Source organism: Notechis scutatus, chromosome 2 (assembly GCF_049901735.1).
Source record: "Notechis scutatus isolate UNSWTSFEM ecotype Mainland chromosome 2, rNotScu1.2, whole genome shotgun sequence".
Taxonomy (NCBI): domain Eukaryota; kingdom Metazoa; phylum Chordata; class Lepidosauria; order Squamata; family Elapidae; genus Notechis; species Notechis scutatus.
Window position 1 is genome coordinate 230,948,458 of NC_142010.1, and position 21,434 is coordinate 230,969,891.

Consider the following 21,434-nt stretch of genomic DNA (forward strand, 5'->3'; position numbering starts at 1 on the left):
AATCAGGACTTCAGTAACATAAAATCAGCTGTCACTGAGTACATTGATAAAACCGTAAAGCCTACATACTTGAAATTTGGCACGTATGTTCCTCTTGGCTTCTAGGTGCTCACTTAGAAAGGATTTTTTGAAATTACCATCAGAGTATTAGTATTTTGTATATTATTATTAACACGCTCTGATGCGAAGAAGTTCTACTCCCCCGCCCCACCTGAAAAGAAATCTGTTCCAAATGCAAAACACAAGCAGAGGAGAGGAGTTTCAGTTTCAGTTTCACAGCACCAAGCAGCTTTAGTACAGAACAGTTCAGCTAAGCCACGCCCAGGCTCCTTGCTGTCTCCTTCTTGCTCACAGCAAATACTGTTTCAATTTCCAAACAGCCCTCAACTCTCTCACACACTGACAGGATGCTTATCAGATGAATACTGATGGATGCTGATAAGCAGAGGCAGAATTTTTTTTCCCTTATTTTCCTCCCCAAAAACTAATCCCGACCACATAGTTTTGTAGTGAAACACGGGTATCGAGCTATCTTAAATATGTTCAATTTCTTTAATGAGGGCTTGGTGATTAGAAAACAGAAACCTTGGCAATTGTGTATTGGAGCTGTATGTGCTTCAGAAGTGTTTTCTACTTATCCCTGCCTGAAAGTACAATCTCTCTCTACTAATCATTAAAGGAGCTCAAGTTTTTAGATTTCATGTGACCCTGAAAAATGCTGCTGGTCTAAAGACTTTAGAATGCAGAAAAGGACAATAAAGATGATTAGGATGAAGGCAAAACATCTCAGTTGCAGGAATTGGGTATGTTTATGGGTAGTTTAAAGAAAAGAAGACCTAGGGGTGATGTGATAGAAGTCTTTCAATATCTAAAGGGCTGCCACAAAGAATAGAAGGTCAACCTCTTCTCCAAAGCACCTGAAGGCAAAATAAGAAGCAATGGATGAAAACTAATCAAGGAGAGGACCAATTGAGGGTTCTTACTTTTGTCATAGATATGATACAGAATAACCTATTGTATCTACTTTAATTTATCTACTAATACAGAAATAAGGAAATATTTGGAAGCAAGAAATGATAAATGGGAGGGGGTGTTGTTTCTCTTAATACTTTCCTCCAAATTCGACTTGTTTCCAATTTCTCCAAATCTGAACTTTCATAAGAGGAATCATTTATTTAATTTATTTAATCAATTTATACAACTGCTCACCTCACAGAAATGACTCTGAATGGCTAACAATATTAAAAGCAAATAAAAACCAAAAGAGAAGCAAAACTTAAAATGTATAGCAATGATGAAATTCACAAAAGGCATTAAGCAAGAAATGGGCTCCTTCATCCCTGGAACCCTAGGGTCTAGTTCTGAATTGTATCTTTACATCACATTTGTAAATAGGCTTTGTATGAGCCATTTCCTGGTGGAAAATACTAGCCCAAACTATGAAAGAAGACATTTGGGACTTTTTAGAATGGAGTAAAGGGAGAGATGCAGGAGGAATATATAAAATATTTTTGCTCAAACTTTTATAATTTTATCCATTGAAACAGAATGTGGGGGAGATTGTGGTTTTACAATACATCTTCCCAAAACACACAGTTCATAGAATCACAAGGATAGAAAGGGAGGTTTCTAGTCCAATGAAGGTTAAGCTAGATAGTTTGGTACCATCAAGTGTGATGATAGCTAGCAATTTTGATAGTTCCATATTAGAGGGGCAATTCATAGAACTTTCTGTTGGCTGCTAATCTTTACAACTGCATTATATTGTGAGTTAAAAAACATTGCTAAATTTTATTTGTTCTATTTATTTATATGCCAAATTTAGAGAACCTCTATCTCATTCACAAAGCAACCCCACAAGTTACTGTGTAGCAACTCTGTAAGTTCAGTCTTATATACTATAAGCTGTTATCTATAATGATAATACTACTTAACCGATTTCAGGAAAAAATATAAATCCTTCCTGATTTGATCTAGGTCAAGATTAGAATATGCAGTTTCTACAGGATTCCCTTCCTCCTCCCAATGCCTTGTGTGTTGTAAAGATAATGGTTAAGTCCAATGGAGTGACAGAGGCTTTTGTCCTGTTGAGTTTTTAAAAAACAATTATGCTGAGTGTTATCTATTACACTGCTAATTGTTGCATTGTAAACATTCTTGAAACTTACATGCACCCTATTCTTGTCAGAAAATGCCTACTTGATCAAATTAAATCATGCAGAGTTGCAAACATGAACAGATTCCAAGTTCAAGAGTACTTTTAATTATTGATGGTCTTGTACACAAAAATTAGGTACCTGACACAACATATAAGGACATACATAGGGGAAAAAAATCATGCTGGTTTTGAATGATGTTAGTTTGGGTTTAGTAGTATGCTAATGAAAAAACTTTTTTTTCTTTTTTCAAAGCAGATTTAAACCTTATGTTAAGAACATATAAGGAAATGCCTATGGGTGTAATGATGTGTAAGAAGTTATTCTCAATTTATATGCTAAAATAGTAGATGGAGAATTTTAAAATAAAGAATAGTGCCATGGATAACTAAACCATAAGATATGCCTGCACATTGGGTTTTGGTTTGTTAATTGACTGAGCTTTTTTCATCAAATACAAAGTTGCACCATGGAACTTTCTTTGTTGTGTTTCTGGTTGGTTCCTATTATTTATTTCCTTTGACAGTGTTTACATTTTATCTAAAGAAAAAATAGCTTTTTTTGCACCATATCTGACAGTCTTTATATTTTAAGTCCAAACTGTTTGACACATTTGGAAATATTTAATCTTCAATTCAGAGTTACGTATTCCCTGGTGCCCACATATTTATGGAAACTGACTTCATTGTATTTGTCACCAAAGTTGAGAAATAACATAGTTCATGCCTTGAAGTTTTTTCTGTAGCTCACAGAGAAAAGAGGCATTTGATTCATTTGCCTAAAAACCATATATATATTTCAGTCAGAGGTTCCAAAAATTCAGACCAAGTATTTTTTTTTTTATTGTATTATTAGTATCTTTCAGTACAGAATGGGACTTCAATTGAATTTCAGCCTCATGCACATCTGAGGCCTCCTAGCACTTATTATTCTCTAGCTATTATTAGTGGAGATGTACTCAGAGCAGGACTCAAAGGAGATGCAGACTGTATAGATCTATTACTTTTACGGTGCAATTAATCTTGTTGACATTACTTATATAAATGTGGATTAAAATGCCTGGAAAGCATACTGTTGATGTCTATTGCTCATTAATATTGATCAAAGGTTGTTGCTCTCTTTTGTGTTAGAAGCTACTTAAAGATTATGTACAAAAGTGCTACTAAATTATTGATTTTTAAAAAAAGGAACCTGAAGCCCAGTGTGCTTTAAACTAAAACTACAAAAATACTTGGCAAACTTCCACATTACTTAATTAATAATATCAATCAAATTAAAATTATGGTGGCATGTTTCTATATTTTAACTAATATTTGTCATATTTATTATGCATGGTGTCACCTACAATAGAAGTTCATTACTGGTCAAACTCTACATGTTACATTTCTATAATCATGTAGAAATTACTCTTCCTATTAAAAGCTGCTATTATACATCAAAATAATTACAACTTACAAACAGATGTTTTTTTTATTATATTAGGACAAGAAATTCAATGATGTATATTAAAGTAGTCATCCTAAAAAACCCTAATTTATATGCAGATTTCAGGTCTTGGGTACATTCCCAACAGTGTCTCTCAAAGTTACAAATTGTAGTTTTTAATATGACAGAAGATGACTATACACAGTACATAAGGTGCTATCCTAACATTAGTCTTTAATTAATTTTTATCAATCTTAATTTTTGTCCTTTTAAAGGTGTGATCCTGATCTGCTACTTAAAGGCCAAGTGACGCCTACAGTTGTGCATTACTGGTTTCATTTATTTATTTGTCAGTTTGATTGTTTGTTAAATTTATTTGCCACCTATCTCATGTAAACTACTCGAGGCAGCTTTCATGAGTTTGATTAATTATGTTTTTTTTTAATTTGCATCTTTGTATCACCTTTGCATCTTCCTTATTAATGAAAAAGAAAAAATGAAAATGTTTGTAAACAAAAGTAAAATAATAAAACAATAAAGTATGCAGTGACAAAAGAACACAGTGACAATAAATATATCAATATTAAGATTTTTTTCACTTAAAAAAGATTAAAGGGAGATAATGACTGACAGACTCTGAACAGCCTGTTAGGGTTGAATCTGTAGAGCATAGGAATACCTAATACAGAAGAACCAATAGATTCGGGAGCAGTATTATTAAATGAAATAGACAAATTTGGTAAATTGGCAGGATTAAAAATTAATAGGGAAAAGACCAAAATATTAGTTAAAAACCTAACCAATAATAAGCACAAAGAACTAGAGGAAAAGATGGGATTACAAATCATGAATAAGATTAAATATCTAGGCATTTGGCTAGGACCTAGAACACTATCCCTGAGGAAGGACAATTATACCAAATTATTACAACAAATTGGAAAGGATTTGGAAAACTGGAACAAAATGCAAATTTCACTATTAGGTAGAATAGCAATGATTAAGATGAATGTCCTACCCAAAATCTTGTATTTATTTCAAACAATTCCGATACTATTGGATTTTTTTTTTAAAGAAGTGAACAAAATCGTTATGAAATCCATTTGGGCAGGAAAAAAAATGAGAATTAAAAAAAATCTATTTACAAGACAATAAAAGCAGAGGTGGCCTTGGTCTCCCTGCCTGGGAGATCTATTACAAAGCGACAACACTAGTATAGATAAAAGACTGGATCAAACTGGGAAAAAAAAGAATTTTAACACTCAAGGGCCATGATTTACAAATAGGATGGCACACATTTTTGTGGAACCCAAATAACAAAAGTCATTCATATTTCTCCAGACACACTTTATGTAAATCCTTCATTAAAATCTGGACAGATATTAGAATAAACCATTATACTAAAATCCCGAGGTGGCTTTCAACAATGGAGGTGATGTTCCATCCTAACGCAATGGACATTAGCAAAAAGCTCAAATACCACCAAATACTAGATAATGAGGGATCATTTAAATCAATTCAGGTGCTAAAAACCCAAGGAATAATTATTGACAATTGGTCCTACTTTCAAATAAAAATGAGACATATTAGGGACTAATTATAAGGAATAATTATTGACAATTAGTCCTACTTTCAAATAAAAATGAGACATATTAGGGACGCAAAAGAATACGGATTTGAAACAAAAGATACTCAATTAGATAAAATACTCCTGGGCCTGGAGAAAAATATGATATCCAAATTGTATAATGTTTTATCAGATTGTATTAATTGTATTAATGTTTAGCTGAGGAAATTGTGAAAGGACCAATGTTAGCTTGGGCAAAAAAAATTTGGTTATAATATAGATTTGGATGATAGGGAGAAAATTTGGCAAAACAATCTTACATCTACAAAATCAATACCATATAAGGAAAATTTATATAAAATGATATATAGATGGCATCTGGCACCTTCTAGATTAGCTAAAATATATCCAACAGCAAATCCAAGCTGTTGGAAATGCAAAGAGAAACTTGATACCTATTTCCATCTTTGGTGGACATGCCCTGAGATTAAAAAATATTGGACAAGGATAAGAATATGGATAGAAGAAATTATTGAATGCGGACTGGAGTGGAAATCGGAACTGTTAATGGGAATGATTAAAGGGGAATACCCTCCCAAAGTGAGATATCTGATCATCCACTTATTAACAGCGGCACGAATTTCTTTAGTGCAATATTGGAAAAGGCCCGATGTACCACCTATACACATTATTATTCAAAAAAGCTATGAATACGCCAAAATGGAGAGGCTCATGCTCAAATTAAATGGGAAGGAAGAGTCAGAGTATTATCTGGTCTGGGATAAGTGGTACAGCTGGTTAGAGTGCAAGAAAAAAGGTATACAGGATAAATGAACCCAGGCCACATACTATAGTTGTATATATTGAATGTATAATAATAACGATTTCAAGCTTCTTGTCGATTATATAAATATTATGAAGGCTCCATTCGATTAATCAATACAGTTATAATCCAATAGTAATAGCAGAATAATATATTATTTATTAATTAATAGGTAATTGATAAGGGATAAGGAATACTTGCCAATGATTACTTATTATTGTTTACTATGAGCTATCGATTTAATGTAATAGAAAGAAATATGTTTATTGTTCTATTTATATTCTTTTTATTTTTACATAATTTGTATGTTTGTTCATGTTTTAATCTTTTGTAAATAAAGTCTATTTTAAAACTTTTTAAAAAAAGGAATACCTAATACAAAACATTTTCAGATTATCCTATTAAACAAGAATTTAATGTAAAGGAAAAGCTGTTTCTCATAGCGTGACATTATTGGTAGTCCTAATTTATTTGCAAGCAAGCCTTGGGCCTCGAAAAAAGAAACCTGAAGATGTGTTTCCTGATGGAATTTATCATTTGTTATGTTCTAATAAAAAAGAGGCTTAAATCTAAGGAATAAGCAAACCTGTTACTTTTGATTTCATTTGGTTTTTGATGGCAAGGCATAGTTTTAAAAACAGTTTGCATATTTGTATTTCAACAAAATTTTCATGATATACACATTTTTAAAATAATTTGCCTTTCACAATTCCTAATTACCCCTACAATGCACTTTCTCTCTCCCTCCCTCCCCGTTACACATAAAAATCTGGAAGTTTGACAACCTATCCATGAATAGATTGGTGTAAACCTGATGACAAATAGTATGTGCAAAAATTCTCAGAATGTTACATTCACAGAATTATAAGTTTTATATTAGTTGGGGGAAAATATCTACTTATTTGGTCAATGCCATCTATAAAACATACAGGGTAGAATTACAGAAGCATGCTACTAATAAAGCAATTATTTATTAGATCTACTTATCTGGCTTGTAGATTCTCCTTAACAAAATAGACTCTGGTTCTATTGCAAAAATTAAAATTAAAAAAAAAACATAATTAATCAAATTCATTAAAATGTAACACAATAATACAATCACTATTAATACAATCAGTTGGAGGGCAATCAAACTAAAAGCCCATAAAGCATTAGGATAAAATGGTTGTCAGGCCCTTTCTGATTGAAAGAATGTTTGGATCCCAGTATACTTTAAGGCAGTGGTTCTTAACCTGGGCGATATCACCCCCCAGGGGGCGATTTCATTTTTCAGGGGGGCAATGGAACAAAAAGGGGTGATGCTGGGTCAAAGGAACAGAAGGGGGGTGATATGGGGGTGATGGAGCGAGAAGTTTTGCGGACACTTTTAAGACTTTTTCGTACAGTGAACCACTGTATATCTGTCATAAAAAAACATCAGATCACTCGCTATTAGTGGATTGAACTGTGTTTTAAAATGTTCCTCCAGCTAGCTTCAGTACAGAACACGGTACATATGTGAATACGCATCACTTATCTTCATGCGCGATATGGGAAAAAGACTGGAAATAAATCATTTGCAGCGATATGTCCTGATGACAATTTTAAAGAAAACAAAAACGTATTTGCATAAATTGAAGAATTATTTCCCTGTGTTGTGATTGAGAGGTTATGTTGGGGGAGGGGGACAATGATAACTTCCTCAATGGCTCAAGAGGGTGATTGTTTCAAAAAGGTTAAGAACCACTGCCTTAAGGGACCATATACTCAAGGTATGGGGGATACTACTAAAAAGGCCTAGATTGGATGTCTGTTTTAAACTTAAAGAAATCTTATAATATCTCAGGAGAAGAAGGGGGAATTGTTCAGAAAAATGATGGTAAATCCTATATCTTGAGCTGTATTAGCTCAGTGGTTAGCTAACTCTGCTGACTGCCAGCAGTTCAAATCCTACCAAGCTCAAGGTTGACTCAGCCTTCCATCCTTCTGAGGTTGGTAAAATGAGGATCCAGATCATTGGGGCAATATGCTGACTCTGTAAACCACTTAGATAGGGCTGTAAATCTAAGTGCTATTGTTATTGATATATTGGAAACTAACATGTGGAAAACTATAAATGAATATTCACTTATAATATAAATGTAGATATATTGCTTTATATTTAAAGAGAGAGAGGTTCATCTGGAATTTAATGTGCAGGTAAGATAGCCTTTTGATTAATCTGTAGCAGCAGCTAATAGTCCTGTCCTTTCCATTCTAACTCATTTTATTCATTGATCTATATCCAATTATTATCTAGCAATGTGTACAGTGGGTAAGCAGTTCTTTTTAATTTTAACAATGCTACAAAAATTGCAGATATAATGCAAATGCTACATCTTTTTCCTGTTTCTGCAATGCCATTTTTACCTTTTAATAATATTTAAATGTGACTTATTTCTGTTTAGATAATTTACAAACCTTCACACAAGATTAGATGTATGATTTCTTTCAAACCATATTTCCCCCAAAAATATGATTTACCCCCAAAACAAGCCCTAGCCTGATTTTCACACCTGTGCCTAATATAAGCCCTATCCCAAAAAATAAGCCCTAGTTAAAGCCTAGCCCAACATCTGGTTGTACAAGGTGGGGTGAGGCACAGGCATAAAATTCAAGCTAGGGAGGGAATGGGAAGTGGAGCTGCCCACATCTGCTTACCTTAGAACCACCCCAGCCAGGACTCCCATGTCCTGACATCTGTCGTGCTGCTGCCTGATTTCTTCTGCAGCCGCTTGCAGCCACTTGCAACTAGATGCCATGTGACACATTATGCTCGTGCCACCGCTCACAGCATGATGCCACATGGTTCGTCACACCAGTGTCACCATTCGCAGCAGAACACAACAATGCTTGTTGCACCGATGCCACTGCTCATGGCAGAAATCACATGGCATCCTGCCACAAACAGTGGCATCAATGTAATCAGCCATGTGGCATCTGGCCATAAGCAGCCTCAAGCAGCCACAGAATAAATTAGGCAACAGTGCAACAGGTGTCAGTGCATGGAAAGTGTGGCTGTGGTGGTCCTAAGGTAAACAGATAAGACATCCCCCAAAAATAAGATCTGGTGCTTATTTTGGGGCTGAAAAGAAAATAAGACTGGGTCTTATTTTCAGAGAAACATGGTACTTCTCTACTGTATATGTTTCTTTAATAATGAATTTTAACAATGGTGAATTCTGAACAATAATAATTAAAGTGTCAATAATATTTTTATAAAAAAAATTGCAAACCATTTCAGATTATGAAAAATGTGAAATTTTTGAACATTCCAATCATTTTACTTACAATAAACTGGTAAGAAATGTTTATAACTATTAGAGATTTTAAATAAACTTTTTTAAAAAATAACTTCTGACTTTCAGAGAATAAGGCTTAATTTTCTAAACAGAGAACACAGTTTTAAGCCACTCAGAGTCATTGTCTGACATCGGTAGCCACAGAAATTTAATGAATGACTAAATAGATAAATAAATAATGGCTATTACTGAGAGTTCCTTTCATGTGTTTTCAAGCATACAATCACTTTGTACAGTTCTAAAACTATTAAAAATCATGATTTATCACTAAGAATAACCGGGGAAATGTTAAAATATTTAACACAAGTTTGTCATAGCAGTTAAGGTGCTGGGCAAGAAACCAGAACACTGTAAGTCACTGTCTTTTAGGCATGAGGACATATTGATGAAGAAGAATGTGGTAATGAGAATAGGATTAAATAATTGAATATTTTTTCATGAATGGTTACTGAAAATACTAAGAGCAATAGGAGCAATAGATGATGAAAGAAATGCATGCATGAGAGTCATGCAATGTTCCTTTGGTTACTCAACATATTTATAAATAAATATGCATCCACTGCTCTGGTAATATAAGGTGGTTAGAGAGATGAATGAAGATATATTTTTGTATGCAGAAAATGTTGTCTTATTGGCTGACCATCTGAATAATTTATTGCAAGTGCTGGCTAGAGGAATAAAGATCTGAAAATTAATGAAATATGAAGACAATAGTCCTTGGCAGAAAAAATAGAGATAAAGATAGATAGATAGATAGATAGATAGATAGATAGATAGATAGATAGATAGATAGATAGATGACAGACATTCAGACAGACATAGAACAAGTTGAAGAATTGCGACCATATTTATAGAAAGTTTACTATAAATGATAAAACAGAATAAGACACGGCTAGACGAGTGAAGAGAAGGACTAGGGGAGACATGTTAGCAGTCTTCCAATATTTGAGGGGCTGCCACAGAGAGGAAGGGGTCAAGCTATTTTCTAAAGCACCCGAAGGCCAGGCAAGGAATAATGGATGGAAACTGAACAAGGAGATATTTAACCTGGAAATAAGGAGAAACTTTCTGACAGAACAATCAACCAATGGAACAGCTTGTCCTCGGAAGTTGTGGGAGCACCATAGCTTGAGACTTTCAAGAAGAGATTAGACTCCCATCTATCAGAAATGGTATAGGATCTCCTGCTTGGGCAGGGGGTTGGACTAGATGACCTACAAGGTCCCTTCCAACTCTGATTATCTGTTATCTATTACATCCTTCTATACAGCCATTGTGACCTAATTCCATTAGCAGAGTAAAGGTTTCCAAATCTCCTGGAGCTTTTTTCCAAATCTCCTGGAGGGAACGAATACTTGCTTATTTGGTTGCACATTAAGAAAGGGAATTCCTTAGAATTTAACTCAATAGCATATAGATGCTTTTCAGAAAATAAAGAAATTGCAGATGTCAAATTCTGTGCTGCCTCTAGAGATTTACACTTCGTGTTATAGAGTGGGAAATATGCTTAGCTACCAAATTGCCAGGTGGTACGGCTGCATCAATTACATACTAATTATGCACCAGTTATAAAAATATATATAGTGCAATTGTTCAGTATTCATCCCTTTGAAATTTATACTGATCATAACTTTGTTTTAAATCTCATTTTTTTAAAAAAAGAAATTTAATTATACATTTGCTTTGAAGTTTGAAGAATATGGAGAATTAGATTAATGCATTATGGCTGTGTTTTGCCCATGTAAAATCACACAAGTTAGATAAGCCTCAAATTAAGTGGGCAGCTCAATGTAGCTTTATGATCCAGAGGAAACATCTATATTTTTTTGATGTTCTTCCTGTTTATCAATCCCTTCAGTGTGAATTCTCCCAATTCTCTGTTTTAAAACTTTAGCCCTCTTTTTTGTTAATTCAAGAAGAAACAAACCTGACTAGAGAGAAATTCATCAAAATGGACAATTATGCTTGAAATGTAGCGATCCCTTCACTTACATTATTTAGTTACTTGAAAAGGGAAGGGGCTGTTTAACTTTTCTTCAAATAATACTTGTAAAGGACTATGATCAATTTAATTCAATGTTTTTCAAACTAAGCAACATTAAGATGTGTTGATTTACTCTCAGAATTCCTTAGCCAGCGTGGAACATATTTAAAGTTGCCAAGTTTGAAACATATTTATTTAAGGAGCTGTAGTGGCACAGTGGTTAGAGTGCAGTACTGCAGGCTACTTCTGCTGACTGCTGGCTGACTGCAATTTGGCAGTTCAAATCTCACTGGATCAAGGTTGACTCAGCCTTCCATCCTTCCAAGATTGGTAAAATGAAGACCCAGATTGTTGGGGGCATGCTGACTCTGTAAACTGCTTAGAGGGGGCTATAAAGCACTGTAAAGCACTATAAAGTGGTATATAAATTTAAGTGCTATTGCTATTAATTGCATTCTAAAATTCTAGATCAGCATCTCTTCCCTACCTTGGCATTCTGTTGATTACCAAGATATGTATATTGTAGCATTCTAGATTTTTCAACTTAAATCTCCCAGAATCTCCTACCATTGATCAATGCATGCTGTGCATTATAATTAGGCAACATCTAAAGAGACATATCCCTGTTAATTACTTTAATTATATTATGTTAACAAATGTTAATACAGATCCTTCATCATCTGTTCCCAACCTTCATCAGCTATTCCAAAATTTCCATTAGTTGTTTTTTTTTTACTTCTCACAGTAGAATGGATGCTTTTAACTTACAGTTATGCCACAGGTAGAATAATTTGTTTTAGTAAACAGTGCTTAATCTAAATCTACAACATAGTCTAAAGACCATGGATTTCCTATTCTGTTCCTATTCTGTTCTGTTCTTTTGAGTATGTTTATACTATATCCTTGGGGTTATAGCCAGAATTTTGGCTTTATCTAACTGCAAGATTAAATAAAGCTATCAAAATCTGGCTGTTTCAAACAGGCCTTCGGAGATGATATATTATGGGGTGAATCCTTTCAGCAGTAGCAATGTTATATTAAAAATAACATTTTTATAAAATAGAATGTTTCTATGAATTTCATCCAGGGCATTGGGAATTTCCCAGCCTTGAAACTGAGCCACTTCCTGACCTTAAAAAAGTGGAATTTCTCAAATGCCTTTCAGATAAAGTAAGTGCCAGAGGCCTGTTTTCCACCTATGAAAATGTTCTTTGGTTAAAAAAATAATCAAATATACTGGGATGGTTGAAAAATATACCAACAAAAATGTGACGCAAAATATTGATCAATTTATCAAAGCTTATGAATTCGTATGAATGAATTAGATTTACAAGAGGGTTATGTTTTTCAGTATTTCATTTGTATTTTTTTTAATTCTTTCAGGGCCATGTCTCCCTAATCCCTGCCATAATGGTGGAACATGTGAAATCAGTGAAGCCTACAGAGGAGACACATTCATAGGCTACATCTGCAAATGTCCAGCTGGATTTAATGGAATACACTGCCAGCACAGTAAGTTTTAAAATGGTATTTACCTTTCCTGCTTGATGAAGAAATACTTAGAACTATTCTGCATAGTTATCCAATTACTGCATGTGTTTGACTCATCAGATCTGCTCGGCTGTGACTTTGCATGTGTCTGTGCATTAGAATCTTTATTGACACTTCCATAAGATTATTTATAATTTCTTTCTATTTTATTACAATTTCAGTAGGAATCTTCATGTTTGAGTCTTTTCCATAAAATAAAAATAAAATTATTCTTTCTTTCTTTCTTTCTCTCTCTCTCTCTCTCTCTCTCTCTCTCTCTCTCTCTCTCTCTCTCTCTCTCTCTCTCCCTCCCTCCCTCCCTCCCTCCCTCTCTGCTTTCTTTCTTTCTTTCTTTCTTTCTTTCTTTCTTTCTTTCTTTCTTTCTTTCTTTCTTTCTTTCTTTCTATCAGAAAATGGAATATTTCCTTTAAAGCTCAAGGCTTTATCTTGATATAGGCAGCAGTTCATTCAGCTAATGATGGCTAAAGATAAAAAGGGTTGTTAAAAAGTAGATCTTTATGCTAATAGGTCTCCTATATTCTCTATTTCTGCTCATTTTAAAACTAACTTAAGACAGGTGCTTTTAGCCCTGTTATTTAATTCAATAGGAAGTCTTTCCGAGGGCTTTATTAATAGATGGTCTGGATTTTTCTACCATTAATTAAATGTACAGCATCATTTCTATCTGAAATTTATTACAGTCAGTCAGTAAAAATAAATTTATGAATTGAAGAATTTTATTTTATTTTTTCTCCTTACTCTGGAATTAAACAAATGAATTCTTTGTACACACACACACACACACACACACACCAACAAACAAATGTCCAATCTATCAAAAGCAGCATGCTAGGAGACAGAATCAGAATACAAGTCAAAATTAGGTGAGAAAATTATAAAGAACACCTATCCATTCTAGAGGAGTTCAAAGCACCAGGATCAGATGGATTATATCACAGAGTTCTGAAGGAGCCGGCAGATGTGATCTTGAAACTATTAAACAAAATATTTTAAAGCTTCTGGAGCATCAGGGAAATATCAGAAGAAAACAGTTGATGTGTCTCCAATCTACAAAAAAAATAAGTGGATCGAGGCAATTACAGACAAAGCAGTCTGACATCAATACCTAGGAAAAATCCTGAAAAAGATAATGAAACAATGCATTTGTGAGCACCTAGAAATGGACAAAACTACTACTAGAAGCCAGCATGAGTTTGTCAACAACAGCTTATGTGAGACAAACCTTACTGAATTATTTGACAAAGTGGCTAAATTGGTGGCTAAGGGAAATTCTGTGGACATAGTATAATTGGACTTCAGTACAGTGTTTGATGAAATTGACCGCTGCCTATTTCTTGATAAGATAGAATAATGTGGAATAGGGAATATCACCAACAGATGGGTTTACAGCTGGCTAACCAACCATGCTCAGTGAGCAGTCCACAATGGAACTACATTTACATAGAAGGAAATATGCAATGGGATACTTCAAGGTTCTGTTTTAGGTCCAATATTCTTCAACATTTTCATAAATTATCTAAATTAGGCATTAGAAGAGGAAATTCATCAAGGTTACAGAAAATACCAACCTGGGGGAAAATAATTAATAATTAGAATATAGACTTGATTCAAAAGTATCTTGACAGATTTGAATGTTGGGCCCCATCCAACAAAATATAATTCAATACTGACAAATGTAAGGTTCTACATTTAGGGAAGAAAAACCAAATGCACAAATATAGATTACTGGCTCAGCAGTGCTGCAACTGCAAAAAATACCCATATGTCCTAAGTTGGATCAACAAAAGGATAGTTTCAAGATAATGTGAAGTGATTGTACTGCTTTATACTGCACTGGTAAATCTATACTTGGTTTTGGTTCTGGTTACCACAATACAACAAATATTTTGAGACTCTAGAAAGAGTTCAAATAACAGCAACAACAATAAATAAGAGATCTAAAGGCTAAAGCATATGATGAATGATTGAGGGGACTTAATGTGTCTAGCTTAACAAACAGAAGGACTAGAAGTGATATGATAGCAGTCTTCCAGTACTTGAAGGGTTGTTACAATTTATTAAGCAATTTATTAGAATTGCTTAAACATTACAAACACTCATATCTGTTTGCCCATTACAATACTGATCAGGTAAGGCACGGGTGTTGGGGAAGACTCCGTAGGTGGTAGTTGTGTGCATAAATTGGGGATCTTCCAATACAGACCTTGAACAGCATATCCATTTATTCTTTGTCATGGTGAAGATCATATTCCATTCTGTATCACATCAGTCTTTCCTTGACTATTACATGACTATTACATGATGCAGGTCATTCTTACCAGGTAACTGTCATTCTCTGATTTTGATATACTGTTTCCCTATGACTTGCTGCATGGCAATTTTTATTTCTGGTAGCGGGTAACCACATTTGCTCTAATGGCTTTTTTATTTTTCACCCTCATCTGTATGTCTGAATTTTTCCTCAGGTGCAAATTCCATTCATCTATTTTTCCAAGATTTTATTTCTTATAAAATTTAAAAAGGCAATATAAGATCTGGAGCAATTGTGGGCATGGATATAGCATTTGTCAGAAACACCTTCAGCCAAATGCATATTTTCCCAAGATTGAGTGAATTTTGCCACATGAGCCTAGGGGAAAATATGCTTAAAATATGCTGCTTAATAATTTCAAACAGAAATCTGCAACAAAGTGTGAAAAAGAATACCGGAATGAACTTTACTACTTTCACCAAAACTATGCAGCTGAACTTGTAGACTTTCTAAACATTTCTAGAGTATAAGTAATTCATGTATTTCACTTTATCATCCTATTAAACTTTGATTTACTATTGGATTTCTCTGTATCCATTTTTGTGTGTGTGGAAATATAGACATTTAGAGACAATAAAAAAACTAAGAAGGAAATAAAAAGACCAGAGTACATTGTTTCCAGCAGTCAATACCCTGATCAGCAAGGATTAACACTAGACAAACAATCAAAAAGAAACTAATACCCTGGTCAAGGAAATACCAAGGAGAAAACCAGTTTCCAACAAAAAAAAAAAATGGAAAGCCACATTACTGCATATAGAGAGCAAACCCCAATCACCTGCACTGATGATGTTATTTTGTGGGGTAATGAAACATATACAAGCAAACAACTAAGTTCAGAGGGCACCGAGGCCTCCATACTTCAATGCTGAGATCAGATATTGTCTTCTATTGGAATAGATTTTAGTGCTGTACAGAGGACAATGATGTTATCATTTATTTGACAGTTGTTCTTAGGGCATTCCCAGATAAACGGCTGCTAAGCCTGCCTATTCTATCTTAACTGATTTTTGAGAAATAAAAGTAAAGAACTAAGTGCTGGGAGAAAATGAGTGAATTGCAAAAGTAGAGATGGTAAGAGTACAATTAAAGTTTTGTCAGATTTTTTAATGAACAATATTGAGGATAAGAACTATTTATCTAATTTTCATTGTATGGATTATTATTTGTCAAAGTACAATTTGGGTTTTATCAATTTTGTTTAAGTAGGTTTGGTATGATTATTAATTAAAATGATAAAGTGGACAAGTCAATGTCATGCGTTCCATTTCAAATAATAGTTGAGTTTGCATTATGAATTTTCCATTGTGAATTTTTGGGGTGACATATTAGTTTACATATTTTATACAGATATATTAGTGTCTTTTGAGCACATACACTTTAACTATATAAAATGTATTTAATATCTCTTTAAGACTGATGCGACTAAAACTTGTTTCAAGTTTGGCCTTGGTCTAATTCATACAAAAAATTATTTTCTTCCTCCTAGATATGGCAGCAGTTCTAGCTCTTTTGCAGTTAACATCCTGCCTATTCTCTGAATAAAATCCTCTAAAAAAATATTGGAACCCAATTTCCTTCAGTTTTCGTACCAGTTCTTCAATGAAGACGAGCTCTCTATATGTTGATTGGATATCAATACAGTTTGACAAAAATTACTAAATTAAACAAAAGCTTCAACTAAACCCAAAACTTCTGAGATCAGCAAAAAAAAGATTACATTTAAAAATGGGGAAAGGTTGCTTAAAAACAGACTGCCAGGAGCACTCTGCTCATATTGCTGCTTTTGTTAAATTGCTATCATTACAGAAAAGCATTAAATTATTGTTGTGGCATCATAAGTCTGAAAGGAAGAAGGTAATAACTACAGCTTTAAAAAAGATGTTTACCCAGCAAAATGATCGGGTTTTCAATAGAAAAAATTAAATAATTTAAATGGATAAACAAATCTATAACAAGTATGTAAATTTATGCTTCATTCACTTTTATGCTTGGAAACTATCCATACTTTAATATTTAGATATTTAAACATCTATTTAAATTTAAATATTTAATATTTAGTTGGAATAAAACCAAGTCCAAATAACAAATTGTAGTTACAAAGTTTAATCAACAATGAAATTAAAATGTAACTGATTTGTATAGTTATCGTGGGTGTTCAGAACCTGCTGCTTGTGTTTGTACTTCATGTCTTTGTGTGAATGATTAAAATGGTTTATATCATTGGCACAGTGACATCATAATGTATGTGACATTGAATGTCCTTTCCCAATCTTGCCTGTAGTTACCCATAGACAGTCATCACAAAATTTGTTACTTATGTTAAAATAAAATAAAAAACATTGTTCTATGGTGATGCAAGATTCTGATGTTTTCTTATCACAATATAGAAACACATAATCCAGCAATGGCACAATGCTGATTATATTACTTCACCACTACCACTATTTGGGATACAGATATAGGGAATCCTCAAAGGTACTACATCATTTTTCACAACACTCCATCTTTGACAATTTCCATCTTTGACAATTATAGAGCTGAACATATCACAGGTCATGTGGGCCAAGGAACCTTGGAGGAATCAAGGCACATGCCTGTATGCAAACTGGTGCTGCAACATCACATTGGCGTCTGAAGTACACAGATGAATTTTTATACTGTAATTCTGCTGGGTGCTTAATTGAATTTTATAATTCAATCTAAAATTGTGGGTTAATGCAGAACTCTGCCATCCCTCATAAGCCAAGTAAGGGACAGAAATACTCTTTCACTTCTTACAAGCAAATTTTGTAAAAGAGGAACTGTCTCTTTAAAGCTCATTTAGCTACTTGGGTCACTGCTGCTGGCTATCTCCCCATGTCTGAGGGGTATCTTCCAAAACAAAAATCCCAAAAGACATGGCTGCTTTCACAATTCAAAATCAGGGGTTTTCTAAAGTGCTTTTGTGCATTTTGCGACACTTTTTTCATGGAATTTGCATAGACAGGATTTCAGACGTATTATAGAGTAGGAAGGAACAAAAAGAAAAAAAAATGCTTTAATCAATGCCTCATACCATAAACCAAATGCTAATTTTCATTTTTATCATTTAGTAAAATGTGTTTAGCTGAAAATATGAATTTGGTTCAGCCTCTGTACTGAAACAAGTGTTACTTACATAAACCTTGAGTATATTTAATTTTTCTACTATCCTTTTTTTCCAATTTCTTTGAGAGTATTTCTTTGATTTTGAACATAGATTTGGAAGTTTGTTCTTTTTTTCGTGGAAAAACTAAAAGAAAAGTCATCTTGAATAAGATCAGCACCATCTCTCCTGTTGTTTTCCAGAACTTTAAAGAGAATATTTTGTCTCTTTAGGCAATACTTCACCTTAAAAAAAAACTACTCATGACCCATTTAATTCATTCAAAATGGATGCATGTAATTTGGACATTGTACACCACTGAATTAAAAGTAGAAGATACTGCGTAAGCAAACAGAAATCATTTTTAAGTGAAAAATGAACCTGAGCATAGTTTACTGAGAGATAATGAAATTCATTGTTCATTGAACAATGAATAAGTATTTTAAATTTCACTGGATGTGGTCCCTAATTAATACCTGAAAATAGTACAGGTTTAGTGTGACAGCTTCCCATCTGTCCAGATGCCGCTCTAGACTCCAATTCAGATGAGCCATTTCCAGGCACCTCAGAGGGAGACATGGAGAATGTCCAAAGGTTGCTAGAGGCTCCAAGTCAGGATCAGTGAAGCTGGGCAGTGTGGAACAATTGCAGGGGAGAGTGACTGGACAAGTGGCTGACTGATCTAGGGAAAGAAGGGACACAGCTGCAACTGGGAAACCCACAGTGTTCAGGAAGACAGAGCGCACAGCTGCAGCTGGCCAGCGGAGATCAGGAACAACTGCCTCCTCCTGATCCAAGAGCACGAAGGGCTGACAGGAGGCAGGCACAATGAAGGTCAGCCAGACTACTTGTGAGGTAGCAACCTCCCCTCTTGAAGGACTGTATTGGGAAGCAGCTATTTAGCTCAGTGAATGGAGTGAAACAACACTGGGAACAACACGTCCATTTCCTTGCCTTGCATTTGTCAACCTCTGTGTTGAATCTGCCTTGAATCTTGTTTCCTAACTTGGACCATGTATCTTGGACCTGGGTTGTGCCTTGACCTCTGGGCTTACTTCATGGATTCTGCCTTTGCTTCACAGACTTGCCTTTGCCTTCTGGATTTGTCTTGCCTTGTTGACTTGTGCTGGGTTTATGCCTGGACTGAACTGTGAACTTTTGGAAGATTGTGTGGTTGTTGGCATGGGAATTTCTGGAGAAGACTATTCTGGATTTGGAAAGCCTCAAATAAAACCTTTACCCCACCTGTGAGGTATCTGTATGTGAGCAGGACACTTATCTTAATGGCTGATCTTTCCATTTAAACTGTACCAAAGAGCCAAGCTAGCAGTTGGTTTCTATCTGGCTGGTCTATTGCCTAATGGTCATGTTGCTGCTGACTGACAGTATTCATAGGACTACTAGATCTGGACTGCAAAACACCAGAAAGATATAGAAAATTGTTGTTACTAATACCTACCCAATTATAGAATTTTTACAAGTCAGCACCTTTAGTTCTTTTATATGAAAGTTGGATGTAGAGCTCAGTTCTTCAAAATATTGGGGCACAGATGATGTCCTACAATTTCCACAGACTGCATTAGCACATGATAAAGTATTAAACTTGGTAATACATATATGCTCATTGACTCTTTCCTTTGAGAAGCTATTGAAATAATCATCTACTGTATAGTAAATTTACTATTTAGGCATCATGTGAACAATTATCATATTACATAGATCTGAAATTATGAAATGATACAGACAATTACAGACAACATTTAGGCATATGAGGTATTATAGGCAACTTATGGATTAGCAGTGACATTTGCTGGCAGTTTGCTTTCACACAAAATTTGTACTTCCTTTGTAGACCAGAATTATTTTTAAAAGATTTTAATATTTCTGTAAATTGTGTTATGACCATTTGTGTTATGGTCATATATATAAATTGACTATGGTCAATCATAGTAATAGAGTTCAAGGAACATTGTGGTGATTGTTGCCCTGAAGATACATTTTTAATATGTGAAATTACAATGAAAATAATGAATTACTAAGATTGCTATCTCAGTGTATATTAAAAGCAATTAGGAAGAAGAAATAATATTAGGTCTCTCTGTCTCTCTGTCTCTCTCTCTCTCTCTGTATAATTTAGAAAAGTTTTAATTTTTCATTTAACAAAGACAGGTTGAGCAAAATCCAATGATACCAAATTTGAGCCATTTGTTGATAAAAGTGTATTTTCATTTCAATCTAGGGGAATGTGTGTGTGTGTGTGTGTGTGTGTGTGTGTGTGAGAGAGAGAGAGAGAGAGAGAGAGAGAGAGAGAGAGAACTTTTTGCAGGACTCCATGGCATACTCTGCCTAATGAGTAGAAAGAGCTATAGTGACCCATTTCTTTTACAACTGTTAAAATTGCATAGAAGTGCACCTTTCCACAAAATCCTTTAGTGCAAATGATTGAATTTGAATCTTTAAAGAAACAATATTTATATTATTTTGGAACTTAATGCAGTCCAAGAAAGAGATCTTTGAGAATAATAATTGGGTAACAGGAAACATAAAAAAGGTGCCACTGAAAATGAAAGTGAATACCTGTTTTCAAGTTGTTCTTTTTAAATGTCTATATTTTTTATTTCCAGTTTCAAACTTGGTATGAGAGAGATTCTATTTGATGTGGGGAGGAAGGGTAAGATAGGGAAATGAGTTAGAAAATAGACCTAGCCTATTTATTAGCCAGGAATGGTAGAGACAAAAAACATTTCAGAAAAATATTGTTCCATCTATCCTTGTGGCTCTAATGGGCACAACTTAGAATGTTGTTGATTGTTTCATGCTAAGCTCTTCTGTGTCCATCCATATGGCCATAAGAACTATTACAAAGTGTATGCAGCTCACACTCTTTCTCAGCACACTAAAACCTGCCCAGGTATAACATATCCAGGAACATGGGGGGAAAGGGAAAGTAGAAACATATCCAGACTCGTGATTTATAATTACTTGTAACACAAACACAGGACACTGGAGGGAATTACAGAACTTGTTAAACACTTAGTTTGGCACCAACTATGGTACCAAATGCAGCATTTTGATATTGTGCAATGTCTGAAAGTATGAAGTAGTCAATATATTTCTTGTTACAGTTAATAGTTTATTTTGAAAATAGTTTTGTTTTCATGGACTTGTTCAAG

At 34.3% G+C, this 21,434-nt stretch overlaps 1 protein-coding gene across 2 annotated transcripts in view; it reads left to right on the forward strand.

The window, feature by feature from the left end:
• EDIL3 (EGF like and discoidin domains 3) overlaps positions 1-21,434 on the forward strand; it is a 236,944-nt gene that overhangs the window by 122,173 nt on the left and 93,337 nt on the right. For both annotated transcript variants that reach the window (XM_087958209.1, XM_087958210.1), the window contains one exon: positions 12,656-12,784. In XM_087958209.1, the coding sequence (XP_087814335.1) occupies positions 12,656-12,784 (129 nt within the window). The remainder of the gene's footprint in view (positions 1-12,655; positions 12,785-21,434) is intronic.